This window comes from Rhinichthys klamathensis, unplaced genomic scaffold (genome assembly GCF_029890125.1).
Source record: "Rhinichthys klamathensis goyatoka isolate OS25496 unplaced genomic scaffold, OSU_Roscu_1.1 h1tg000178l_1, whole genome shotgun sequence".
Taxonomy (NCBI): domain Eukaryota; kingdom Metazoa; phylum Chordata; class Actinopteri; order Cypriniformes; family Leuciscidae; genus Rhinichthys; species Rhinichthys klamathensis.
Window position 1 is genome coordinate 1,699,817 of NW_026606707.1, and position 13,658 is coordinate 1,713,474.

The 13,658-nt window shown below is 45.4% G+C and overlaps 1 protein-coding gene across 1 annotated transcript; it reads right to left on the reverse strand.

The window, feature by feature from the left end:
• Positions 1 to 217: 217 nt before the first annotated feature.
• lrrc53 (leucine rich repeat containing 53) lies at positions 218 to 12,224 on the reverse strand. Its single transcript, XM_056260837.1, has 5 exons — positions 11,775 to 12,224; positions 11,538 to 11,657; positions 9,471 to 10,289; positions 8,525 to 8,935; positions 218 to 1,542 (listed from the first exon to the last, which is right to left on the reverse strand). Exons 1-5 carry the CDS (start codon positions 11,779 to 11,781, stop codon positions 218 to 220), a joined length of 2,682 nt encoding a protein of 893 aa, XP_056116812.1. The 5' UTR covers positions 11,782 to 12,224.
• Between the last annotated feature and the right edge of the window lie 1,434 nt (positions 12,225 to 13,658).

A 13,658-nucleotide genomic window follows, 5' to 3' on the forward strand; every position in this document is an offset into this window, starting at 1 on the left:
TTTTGTAATTATTTGTAATAATTTACTAGCATTTTCGGAGGGAAAATTGTTAAAAAGTAAATCCTACAACAAGGATTTTCAAGGATACAACATTTTCAGTGTATAATAAAATATAAATAATTTAAATAAAATAAGACTGCACATTATAATCAGTAATTCATAGCAATGAACTCAGCAGTGCATGCTATCTGTGGTACATTATCAGAAAAGAATAACGCTATCTGATTTTCTTATCAAGTGCCGTTTGTGGCCTGTTGGAGGTTTTTTCAGGTAGAATGAGTCTTAACTTCCTCTTTGGCGAGCCCTCGGCTGAAGAAACATATTCTTGGATGACAGGTGCAGCAGAGCTCCTCAGGTCTGAACTGTTGGACTGATCCACCACATCCTGTGAAGCAGCGGATTCACTCTCAGGGAGTTCAATATTTGGATTGGATAGCCGCTGAGTGTCAGGGTGTGATGGAGCCGTAAGACCGTTGTGTTCATCTGGAAGAGTAAAACTGAGTGTTGATGCCGTTTGAGCTTCAGATCTACCGCCGAAGACAGACTCTAACGGAGTTTCCCCCTCAACAGGAATACAGCTTTGTTGCTCTTGTCCTCTTTCTTTAGTGACTTCATCTGCATCCTTAGACATGGACGTTGAATCCTTGTTTCCTTTTTTAGTGCGTTTCATTTCGGAGTTGTCTTCCTCTTCCTTATTTCCTGATCCCTCAGCGTTGTCTTTTGATTTTTTGCTAGTTTTGTCTTTTCTCTGGAGATCTTTTTTGTCCTTTTTGCTTCTCAGTTTTTCCTTCTTAGCCTTTTTGGACATCTTGTCTTCATTATTGTCTTCATCATTGGACTTTGGATGAACTCTGTTTTTTCGAAGGGGGTTTAAATTTAATTTAACTTTCAGTGTCCTCTTTGCTCGTCCTCTGGTTTTCTGGGTCTTTAATTGTCCTCGTGTGCTGCTCTTAGTCCTACCCAGCTTTCGGGGGCTTTTCTGTGCAGATGTTTTAGAGCTCTTCATCCCACTCTCTTTTTTGGGTCTGTCAGCCATTGTGGTGAGGACACGTTCCTCGGGCCCAGCTAGATCAAAAGTGACGCTCCTTTGAGAAGCTAACTTAAACCCCAACTCACTAGCTCGACTCTCACCACGTCTCCCAGCGTTTGACTTGTCATACCCCAAGATGTCTCTGTATAGCATAGTGTCATACATTTGTGCTCCAGTGTTCTGCGAGTGATTTGTAAATGGAAAGCTCTGTTTGTTACTTCCAGCTTGTCTGTATTCATAAGTCTGGTGACAGTGCAGACAGCTGATGGTTTGGTAAATCGGCCGAGCGCCAACGCCCTCGTCCTGGTGTTTTAATAGTGAGTGATGTCCTTGAGTTACTTCATTGTGGATTTGGTCTGGGGGTCTGAATGTGCCTCTCTGGAGGGCTGAGAAATGATTACTGAGGGCCAGCTGGCGTATTCTGACAGCTGAGATGTCGTTCGAACCCCCACGACGTTGGGAAGAAGTTGGAACTCTTGACCTGCTCTCATTGTGTGCCCGTCCACTCGTGTCTGTGAATAAAACAGAGAAATATTTTAAGACAGACATTTGAGAATGAGTGTAGTGATATAAAAACGAAATAAACTAGATGCCACCACTGAATGGTTGCCAAGGTGTTGCTATGCAGTTACTATGGGGTTGTTTAATGACCCGATTCAAAAGATATTTGGCCGGCCGTGTCACAAACAAGACTCAAACCTAGTCCCAGCTGCTTTAACTGCATGCAAGCAACTTGCACTGACATATCTTAAAATATATCAGTGCCATTGTTTTGTCTCAAGATACACATCATGTTTTTTTCTAAGGCACATTTATAAAAGCTACTTAAGTGCTGTAATTAAACTAAGGCCTAATCCTGGCTTAATCTAAGCCCTGTCTGTGAAACCGGGCCTTGGTAGATTTATATACCTATGTGGATTTATGTTTAATAATCATTTAGGTCTAAATTTAAAGTTAAAATAAAGCTGACATAAAATAAAATGTGATTATTAGGTGAAAAAAAACTGAATTGTTGAAACAAAGTAAGCTGAAGTTTAAGTAGGCTACTAGAATTACTAAAACTGAAATAAAAGTAAGATATAAAAATAAACGACTCGGTTACTAACGTAACCTCGGTTCCCTGAGAGGAGGGAACGAGTATTGCGTAAGCTTACGCTATGGGAAAACTCCTTTTCTCGAGAAATATTGAAGTCTTTATGTAAAACGCATTGCAGCTGCACAGCATACAGCAATGAGCGAGGCAGCTCGGTCATTGGCTGTGCTGCGGCAACTTGCACGAACCAATGACGGGGCGACTCTGAACCCGCTTCCAATGAGCGTGCTTCGCGCCCACGCGCGTCAGAGCCCGCTAAGATGGGCGTGGCCAAGGGCTATATATTGGGCGCCCCGTCGTCTGAGTTCTTTAGGTTCAATCGACTGAAGCAAACTGACCAAGCACAAGCACGGCAGATTACGCAATACTCGTTCCCGCCTCTCAGGGAACCGAGGTTACGTTAGTAACCGAGTCGTTCCCTTTCGAGAGGTTCCTCCTATTGCGTGAGCTTACGCTATGGGAACGCCATGTAAAACGCCGTGCGTGCTGACTTCGCTCTATTAAGCCGGAGGCAGATGCCTGAGCCTTCGAGCAAAGTAATTATCCAACGAGCCAGCCGAAGGCGGGTTTTATAAAAGGACAACTTGGAACGGCCCGATGGGCGTCCAGAGACACACACACAAGCACATTTTCATGTACTGTTATGTATGAAAATTCCTCTACATCAGTCAAAGACGGATTCTATAAGGGAGGAGACAATGCTCAGCATGTACACACCTCAGCCTATGCATAGTTAGACCGACAGTATGTTAGAGTGCAATGAGGGGACCTGTAGGTTATAAAACCTGATAAATGTGGACGGTGAGGCCCAGCCTGCAGCCGCACAAATATCTTGAATGGGTATCCCACTCGACCACGCCCACGAGGAAGCCATGCCTCTCGTAGAGTGAGCTCTGATGCCCAAGGGGCACTGAAGGCCCTTGGCTTCATAAGCCAGCGCTATAGCATCAACTATCCAGCGCGATATTCTTTGCTTTGACACAGCCAGACCTTTAGTGCGGCCGCCAAAGCATACGAACAACTGCTCTGTCTGTCTGAACAGGGCAGAACGTTCCAAATATACTCTGAGTGCCCTGACCGGGCAGAGTAAATTAGCGTCACTTTCGTCTGCTGGGGACGATAGCGCGGCCAGAGATATCACCTGTGCTCTGAAGGGAGTAGAGAGCACCTTAGGAATATACCCGTGTTTTGGCCTGAGGACAACCCTGCTGTCGTTAGGTCCAAACTCCAGGCAGGTAGCGCTTGATGGCAGCGCGTGCAGGTTTTACACCAGTCACTGAACACCTTCCATTTCTGGGCATATAAGCGCCTCGTAGAGGGCGCTCGCGCCTCAGTGATGGTTCTCAACACTCCACTGGGGAGGTTCCCGGGAATCCGTTGAGGGGCCACGCATGGAGGGCCCACAGATCGGGGCGGGGATGGAGGATCATCCCGTTGGCCTGCCTGAGGAGATCTAGCCTCAGTGGAATCGGCCATGGGGCAGATTGCGTCATCTGCATCAGTTCTGGAAACCACGTCTGGTTCTTCCAGAGTGGGGCTACCAGGAGCACTGCACATTTTTCCTCCCTGATCCGACTGATGACCTGAGGTAGCATCGCGACCGGAGGGAAGGCATACAGCGGTCGGCTCGGCCAGACTTGGGCGAGCGCGTCTGTGCTCTTTGAAAAGAAGAGAGGGCAGTGCGCATTTTCCTTGGAGGCAAAGAGGTCGACCTCTGCTCTGCCAAAGGTTTGCCATAACCACTGAATCGTCAGGGGGTGGAGAGACCATTCTCCTGGGAGAACTTTGTCTCTGGACAGCATGTCTGCTCCCTGGTTCAGAACACCTGGCACATGTGCTGCTCTCAGCGAGCGCAGGTTGCGCTGGGACCATAGTAGGAGCTCCCTGGCCATCGAGTGCAGGGAGCTCGATCTGAGTCCACCCTGACGATTTATATGCGAGACTACCGTCATGTTGTCCGTTCGGACTAGGACGTGCTCGTCCTTCAGGTACGGGAGCAGGGCTCTGAGAGCCAAAGCGACCGCTTTCAATTCCAGACAGTTTATATGTAGGCGCTTCTCCGGGTTTGACCACAAGCCGGAGACAGGCCTGCCCTCGTAAAGGGCCCCCCAACCTATTTTGGAGGCATCTGTCGTGATCATTTTTCTCCTTGTGTTCACGCCCAAACTCACGCCGGACTGATACCAGTCGACAGCTTTCCAGGGCGTCAGGGCTTTTATGCAGCCGTGATTTGCTCTGATTAAAAAGTGGCCCGAGCGCCATGCGTGAGTGGGGACACGGCTTTTGAGCCAGCGTTGGAGAGGACGCATGTGCAACAATCCTAGCTGGAGTACAGCTGATGCTGAGGCCATGAGACCGAGCATCCTCTGAAATCGCTTGACGCGGGCACGCGCACCTGCTCTGAACGATGTTGCAAGGCGCCGAATAGTGAGCGCGCGCTCTGATGAGAGGCGTGCTGTCATCTGCACTGAGTCTAGCACTATTCCCAGAAAAGAAATATTCTGGCTGGGGGATAGCATGCTCTTTGCAAAATTGATTTTTAGACCTAGGCACTCTAGATGACTGATAATCCAAGACCTGTGTGTCACTAACTGGCTCTCTGATTGTGCTAGTATTAGCCAATCGTCGAGATAATTTAGTATTCGCACTCCCCGCTGTCTCAGGGGGGAAAGTGCTGCATCCATACATTTCGTAAATGTACGGGGTGCCAGTGACAGGCCGAATGGTAGTACTGTGTACTGGTATGACTGTCCCTCGAAAGCGAATCTCAGAAATGGCCTGTGATGAGGCGCTATTGGAATGTGAAAGTAAGCGTCTTTCAGATCCACTGACAGAAACCAATCCCCCGGGCGAACTTGCGCGAGGATATGCTTGGTTGTTAACATTCTGAACGAGCGAATCATTAAAGCTTTGTTCAGATGTCTGAGATCTAGGATGGGGCGGAGACCGCCATCCTTTTTCGGGACGAGAAAATAGCGGCTGTAAAAACCTGCCTCGCTCATAGAGGGGGGCACTGTTTCTATAGCGCCTTTCTCTATCAGTTTGAGCATCTCGGTGCGTAGAACATGTGAAACATCTTTTCTCACTTTCGTCTCTACCACTGCTGTGAAGCGGGGCGGTCTGCGAGCGAATTGGAGCGAGTAACCGTGTTTTATTATGTTCAAAACCCATTTCGGCATGTCGGGGATATTTTCCCAAGCTTTCGCTCGCACAGATATGGGCTGAATGCTGGCCGGGGGCGTGTCGCAGTGACGTATGGCTCCCGCCAGCGAATCGGTCTGTGTAAATACCGAGCTCACAGCTGTCAGCGGCGCGGGCGCGCGCTGAGCAGCTTTGTTGAATGCCGAGTGCAGGGGTGCGTGTGAGATTACAGGCACGCTCGCTGTAATGCTCACAGAGTGAGATGGGGAAATGTTTAACACTGTGTGTATAGTGCTTATGGGTGGGGGTGCATAGACTGTGGTAGGCACGCGCGCCACTTTCATAAAACTTCCCGCTCGTGGCGGGAGGTTTTTGGCCATATAAACAGTGTTTGTGAGATGGGGTGCGTGCATAACAGCGGGCACACGCGCTACTCTTATACAACTTCCCGCTTTTACTGGGGAAGTGTTTATAACTGTGGGAACAGTGCTTGTGTGTAGTGGTGCATACGTAACAGTTGGCACACAATCTACATTTATGGGGCGTCCAGCCTGAGCTGGGAAAACATTTGGCACTGAGTTTACAGTTTTGATATGTGGGAATGCGCACTTTGGTGTGGACACGTGACCCTTTAATGACACAGGCAGAAAATAGCTCTTTATGTGATTTCTGTGTGTCGCCGTAAAAACGGCGTTTGTTTGCAGGTGGGCGAGCTGTGTGGCTGGCACATTGGCTGCTATATAGACATTTCCAGCCGCCTGTGAGGGGACTGGGTAATGCTTTAAACGTTTTGGAGAGAACGGTCCGGCTCTTGCGAGACACGCGCTCTCCCTTTTCCTCCCTGTAGCTAGGAGGACTTACGAGGCTCTGGGTTCAGCACAATCCTGGGCCGAGGTCCCCGTCGCTCGGGCGGCTGTTTCCTGTTGGCGGAGCGCGAGCGGCGTCGAAAATCCGTTTCAGGTTTGGGCTGAGAAACGGGGGGCGCCGTCTTAGCTCGCTGCTGCTGAGGCGGCCGTTGGCGGCTCTGCGATGAGCTAGATCGCTTGGGCAGGAAGTGACGCATAGCCTGTGAGTCCTTACGGGCTTCGGTGAAGCGCTCGGCGAACTCCTTCACCGCTGGTCCAAACAGGCCGCTTTGGGAGATAGGCGCGTCGAGAAATGACGCCTTATCTGCATCCTTCATCTCTGTTAGCGTCAGCCACAGATGGCGCTCAAGGACAGTCAGGTTAGCCATAGCACGGCCGATGGATTGGGCGGTGGCTTTTGTAGCTCGCAGCGCTATGTCAGTGGCGCTGCGTAGGTCCTTAAATGCCTCAGGATCGGTTCCAGACTCGTCCATACTGCGGAGAAGTTTGGCTTGAAATACCTGGAGGACAGCCATAGAGTGAAGCGCTGATGCAGCTTGGCCGGCGGCGGCGTATGCGCGACCGGCGAGAGCTGAAGTAGATCGGCAAGGCTTCGAGGGATGAGAAGCTTTAGCTTTCCATCCAGCGTTGGAGGGTGGACACAGATGATTGGCCACAGCTTCCTCGAGGGGCGGAGTCCCCTCATAGCCTCTTTCTTTTGCGCCGTCCACAGAGGAGAGCGACAAAGAAAAAGAAGGCTTCAGGCGAGCCGGGGGCTTTCCACGACTTCGTGAGTTTGTGAGTTCGTCGTGAACTTCCGGGAAGAAGGAAAAACTTCCGTCTTTGTCGAGGGGCCTGTCGGCGCCCCTGCAGGAACCACTCGTCCAGTCGGCTGCGGGCGGGTTCTTCCGGGGAAGACCAATCGAGCCCGAGGTCTTCCACGGCCTTAGAGAGAATGCGGACGATCTCAGAGTCCATGCTGGAGCCCGCGCTCGTGCCCGCTAATGTCGATGGCGCGGGGTCGAAGGACGAGCCCGGCCAATCGTCGGATGCAGCATCACAGGAAAAACTGTCATCCTTATCATCGTCATCCCCTGACGCGCCAAACGAGACGAGCCCCATCGCTCCGCTGGAGGGGTGCTGGTCCGCCTGTGTGAACTGGACTGGCGGCGGGGAGTCTTCGGGTGGTGGTGAAGCACGCGGGGATTGGCCCGGCGTGACATCACTGCAAACCGCGTGCTCCGGCGGCCTCTGTGAGCGGCGTTTTTTCTTTCGCGGCTCGACTAGAGGAGATGGCAGCACGGAAGAGGTGGGCTCTTTCGCGGTGAAAACGGCGAAGCGAGCGCGCAGCTCGGTGAGGCCCAGGGCGTCACACTCGGGACATCCGCCTCGAGTAAGGGCAGCCTCTGCGTGGTCCGGTCCCAAGCAGCGGGCGCAGATGATGTGACGATCCCCGTCCTGAAGAGGGCCTCGACACGAGGCGCAGGAAGGCATTTGAAACAACGCCTTGAGAAATTTGCTCTTTTAGAAAAAGTGTCGCGGGGGCGAACACTGATAGCTTTGAAAAAGGATATAGATGGTGCGCGCCGGATGGCTTAGCAGAAGGGCGATCGAAGGCGGCTGAAGGCGCCGGCGTCCTCGAAGCAGTCCTGCTGTAGGCTTGTCGACGGCGGCGGCGAAAAGACTCCAACAAATCCGGAGGATCCAGCGAAGAGAAGGTTCTTTGCTGAAGGAGATTAAATTTAAAGAACTCAGACGACGGAGCGCCCAATATATAGCTCTTGGCCACGCCCATCTTGGCGGGCTCTGACGCGCGTGGGCGCGAAGCACGCTCATTGGAAGCGGGTTCAGAGTCGCCCCGTCATTGGTTCGTGCAAGTTGCCGCAGCACAGCCAATGACCGAGCTGCCTCGCTCATTGCTGTATGCTGTGCGGCTGCAATGCGTTTTACATAAAGACTTCAATATTTCTCGAGAAAAGGAGTTTTCCCATAGCGTAAGCTTACGCAATAGGAGGAACCTCTCGAAAGGGAACTAAAACTGAAATAAAGACAAAAGTGACAACAAAATAACAAAAGGACATAACAAAATTACCAAACCTTAAACTAAAATAAGAAATAAAGACTATATAATGGTATATAAATAATACTAACATAACACTGCTAAATACTGGAAATTATGAGGTAAATCGTTAATAATTATTCTATTGACACCCATAGTTTTATGTTTTTTTGGTTAATACATCTAAGAAAATTCTTTAGAGTGTAAATGGGTGCTAAAATATGAAAATAGCTGCTTTTATATTTTAGGAAATATTAGCAAGGATGTGATTATATTCGTGGGTCTGTTCCAAAGTGTCTGCTAAGGCAGAGGTTATTAAAAACACTTCATAAGAAATGGTGTGCTTGCTAGTTTACCTTTGCTCCTTAGTTGCAACACAGAATGTTGATCATTCCCTCTATGTTGGCGTTGATTCGCCAGCTGTTCACCCACATGACTGGCTCCATGCAGGACAATCTCTCTTTTGTGCTTTCCTACGGAAAGGGCTGTGGAGCTGCACTTGTGGCAGGTGAAATGATTCTCCAGAGCGTCTGATCCCAGATAAGGGGAGTCTTCTCCCTCGCAGGGCTGATGGGATTTGTAGTTGCTGTTGTAGAGCGCACGGCTCATGGATAGAGTGTCCTTGCCTTCGCAGAAATTCCACTGGGCTGTTTCCGGGCTGGACGTGTGCCTCTCTTCAGCTCTACACTCCTCCTGAGCAAGTTTAAATTTCTTACTGAGTTTGTGGTATGCTATGGCAATCATTCCCAGAGTGATCCCAACACCTCCTACAAATTAAAAACAGAACCGATGAAGTGATTCCATAAAATAAATAAAAGGCAACATCTTAAAATCAAATATTTAAGAGACTGATTAACCATGACACACAGTCACGAGGGTCTGCAAGGGTCCTCTCTATGATATCACTTCATGTTTCCAACATTTATAATAAATCATAATTTTAGATTGATTTCTAAAGGATCATGTGACACTGAAGACTGGAGTAATGATGCTGAAAATTCAGCTTTGCATCACAGAAATAAAACATTTTTATTATAAATTGTAATAATATTTCACAATATTACAGTTTTTCTGTATTTTTGATCAAATAAATGCAGGCTTGATGAGCAAAAGAGACATCTTTCAAAAACACTAAAAATAATAATAAATTGCTATGCCAAACATTTTTCTTTTCAAAAATGTAATTATTTTAATCTTTATTTTGAATACATTAAGAGACCTGAGTCAAATGAATAGAATTAATAAAGCATCATTGACTCTATAATGAACATGTTTTGGTATCAAGCTTTTGCAGATACTCACCGAAAAATGAAAACACAATGGCAATGGCAACATTTCTAATGTATTGCTGGGAAGTGTTATTACTTTTAGCCACAACCTCCACTGTGATATTCCTGTTTGGCGGGACACAGTTGGCGTCAGTCAGCTCCAGCACAGTCTGCACAGCTGGGTTATCTGTGTTCACACACACCATCCTCTGCCCATTGTACAACACTTTCTCAGGAGCCTGAATGTAGCTGTTGAGGAACGAGGCCAGCTCTCTCAACTCACACGTACAGCTCCAGCGGTTCAACTCAAGGTTCAGCACTGAGAGCCCCGACAGGTATGAGAAGGCATCCGGAGCGGTGCGCAGATGATTTCGGGACAGATCGAGGCTGTGGAGACGAGGCAGTCCTCGGAAGCTATCGCTGCCTACGTACACGATGAGGTTGTCGGACAAGTCCAACGTTTCCAGGTTCCTCAGGTCCGCGTGGGCAAAGGTGGTGGAGTTCAAGACTGTAAAGAGGTTCCCCTCTAGCTGAAGTGTTTTTAAAGCACTAGAGTTTTGAAACCAGAAGCCGTCAATGTCTTTCAGATTGTTGTTCCCAAGCTGGAGGGTCTCCAATCTGTGAAGCCAGGAGAACGTGGAGCTGTCCAGGGTTTGACTGGAGATGCGGTTGTGGTCCAGCGACAGTGTCGAAAGGAAAGTGAGGTTCTGAAACGCATTCTGCTCGATGCTGGAGATGGCATTGTTGCTGAGTGCCAGAACACTCATGTTGGATAAATCAGAGAGAACCATGTTGTCCACCGAATCAATGAGGCCATCAGTGAGCATCAAAGCTTTAGTAGAGCCTGGTGCATCTGAACATGATGAAGAAAACAAAAACTATATATATAAAAAAAAAAGTATATTATCCAAACTCCATCCAAACACTCTAAAAAAATGCTGGGTTGTTTTAACCCAACTTTGGGTCAAATATGTACAAACCCAGCCATTGGGTTACATTTTTTAATTACATTTTTAACCCAACGTTTGGGTTTGTCCATATTTGACCCAAAGTTGGGTTAAAACAACCCAGCATTTTATAATGAGTGACATATATGAAATAGTAGTCAAAATCTATTTTGTTAAAATGGAACAGTTTATTGAACCTTTAGACAACATATATATGGATAAAATAAAGTTTTTATGTTGAGTATCATATTTGATTCATTCTTTTATGGCTCATATAGTATGATATAGGAGAATATGGAGCTCAAGCTCATAAATCATCAAGGCCCAAACCGAGTAAAAATATGCAATTTAGTGCAGTTGCTGATATTTATATGGACGAAAGTATGATGAAATTCTAAAAGCTTAATGTAAATCAATTCGATCTTTAGCTGACTACTTACGGATAAAATGCATCGGATTATATCAGATTAATATGTCATATTATTATACTCATTGATTTTTTCTAAAAAACGATGTATGGATAATCAAGTAAACCTAAGTTGCTTCAGTCTACTAAGTGCTTATTTCTAAAATATTACTAACAATATAAAATGCATTCTTACGTTTCTTACTGTATAAAAGTCAGTAAAGATTTCACAGCAAAAAGACCACGACCTGAAGGTTTTTATAATTATACTAAAAGGCCATTTACTTTCTACAAAATTATAAAATATCAATCAGATGACAGAAGGCATGTATAGATTGTGTAGAACAGTTCAGAGGCCATAGGATTTTGCGTATCAAATATGATACAGTAGGCTTTAGGGTTAAAAATGTATTTCCATCTGCCTTCGGTGTACTTAAATATACCCAAAACATTTTAATCTGTCATCATTTACTCACCCTCATAAGTAATTCAAGAGAAATTTTGAAGAACTGTTTTTGTCCATACAATGGGGTCAAAAAACACTATTGGTCCCCATTGACTGTATATGGACAAAAATATACTGGGACATATTCTTTTAGGACATACCCTCTTTTATGTTACACCGAAGAAAGAAAGCCAGGTTTGGAATGACGAGGGAGAGTAAATTATGACAGAATATTCATTTTTGGGTGAACTATCCCTTTAAATTAAGTACTCAAGTTCTTCAGCCGCATAATACTTTACTTACCAATGATTCTTGAGAGTTTATGACAGATGATGACATCTTCAGTACACACCAAACAGGAAGCGGGGCAGAGTGACGACAGCTGAACTTGAGTGACTGTCAGCATCAGTAGAAGGCAGATACCTGAGAGGAACCATTAGTATAGAGTTCACCTCATGTTAGTCTGACAGATTTTTCCTGACCTTATTTTAATGGAGAATACATGAAGAATCAGCTCTCCTTGAAAAACTATGCACATACTTCTCATGATTTGCCATTGAAGTCAGATTGAAGCCAGTATTGGACTTCCAAAATGGGTTATGTGGTCCATGACCTTCGATCAGCTTGGTTCAGGCCACAACGTTTATCCTCAAAAACAAAGCAAAAAGCAATAGCCTGTCAACAAAAGCACAACAGAATCAGTCAAGATCTACATTCAGTCAACCTTCCCAACTCGTAATAGCACTCATTGATAACTAGTTGTCCTGTGTTTTTCTTCTGTTTTGGATGCTGTGCTCCTCTGACCTCTGTTGCCTGGAGACGCTGACTGCCAGACAGATGAGGAAGGTGTAGTTATAAAACATGCATGATCTTCCACCTGTTTGCTTCTGTGCAGGTGATTCTGCTCGATATTTAGTGTGTGAGAACACTAGAAACACCTGCCACAATAATATGTCTCCTCATCCTCAAGGAAATGTCTTGCTTCACATCATATTTCACAAAATACAGCCCTATAAAACTGTGGTTCAGTGGCAAAATTGAGTGAATTTTTTTTTAAATTCATTTATAAAATCAAAAGGCATTAAAAAGATTTTTGTTTGTTTTTTAAAAGTCTCTTTTGCTCAACAAGGCTGGATTTATTTGATCGAAAATACAAGAATAACTGTAATATTTCAAAATATTATTACAATTTAAAATAACCGTTTTCTATTTTAATATTATGGAAAAATTGTAATTTATTTATGTGATGGCAAAGCTTTTTTTTATTTTCAGTGTCATTATTCCAGTCTTCATCATTCTAATATGATGATTTGATGCTCATGAAACATTTTCTTTATTTTCAATGTTCAAAATTGTGCTGCTTAATTTTTTTGTGTGGAAAAAAACAAAAACAAACATTTTTTGTACCATTATAAATGTCTTCTTACTGACCCCAAATGTTAAAAAGGTAGTGTATATACAGTACCAATTCATAATATCATATACTGTATTATGTTCATAAAATTTACACAAATATTGCTATCAGATACATCTACACAAGTCTGTAAAATACTAACTTGGGTTACATTCAGGCACATTCAAGCCAAGTTCTTGAGAATTTTTATTGATAAATTGACTATATGCTAAGTATATCCAAACACTCTGTGCTTACCACAATTGAGAAGGCAAAATGTCAAACACTCATATCCATATCCTGAGTCCAAAGAAGTTAAATTGCAAACCTCTCTTCAGTATTAGTTCATCAGTGGTTCCACTGTCCCAGTGACGCTGTGTCTCAGAGATCTGCAGTGGGGTTGTGTATGGTTACGTGTAAACGGAGCATGCGTTGAACCAGCGTGTCACCTGATCTCAGAAATGTGGTAGTGTCCAACACTGATGCCAGATAGCCAAGAACACACACAGGTTCACCTTACACGGTTTCATCTGTCATATACAGAGGCAGACTTACAGCCAATCAGCAGTCAAATGGTTACTGTGTTGGTTTTTATCTACTAATCATTGTAAGAAATTGTGGTCTGCCTCGACCCAGATTCCACTCCAAAAAATATTTCAGAATGAGTTCATCCCCAAAATGGCCTAATTATCATAGAGATGAAGGAAGTCAAGTTATATTGTTTCTTCACCATTTGGGTTTATCACATCCTGAGCAAATGGTCATCAATTGTAGAATGGGAATGGTTGTGGGACACAGAGAACCATCTCAGACAATGAGGTGTCTCAACTTCATTAACATAAAGACCACTGCTATTACAACAAGAGCAACTTCATTTACAGTGGTACAGTGGTAAACTGTAATAGGATAAAAGGTATAAGATTTGGATGTTCATTCTGACGCCGGTGAACCCAAGGTGCTTCGTGTACTTGTAAAAAACTTCATTTTTGAGATCTTCGACGTCAACGTCATTTTTTCCTACATTCATTAAA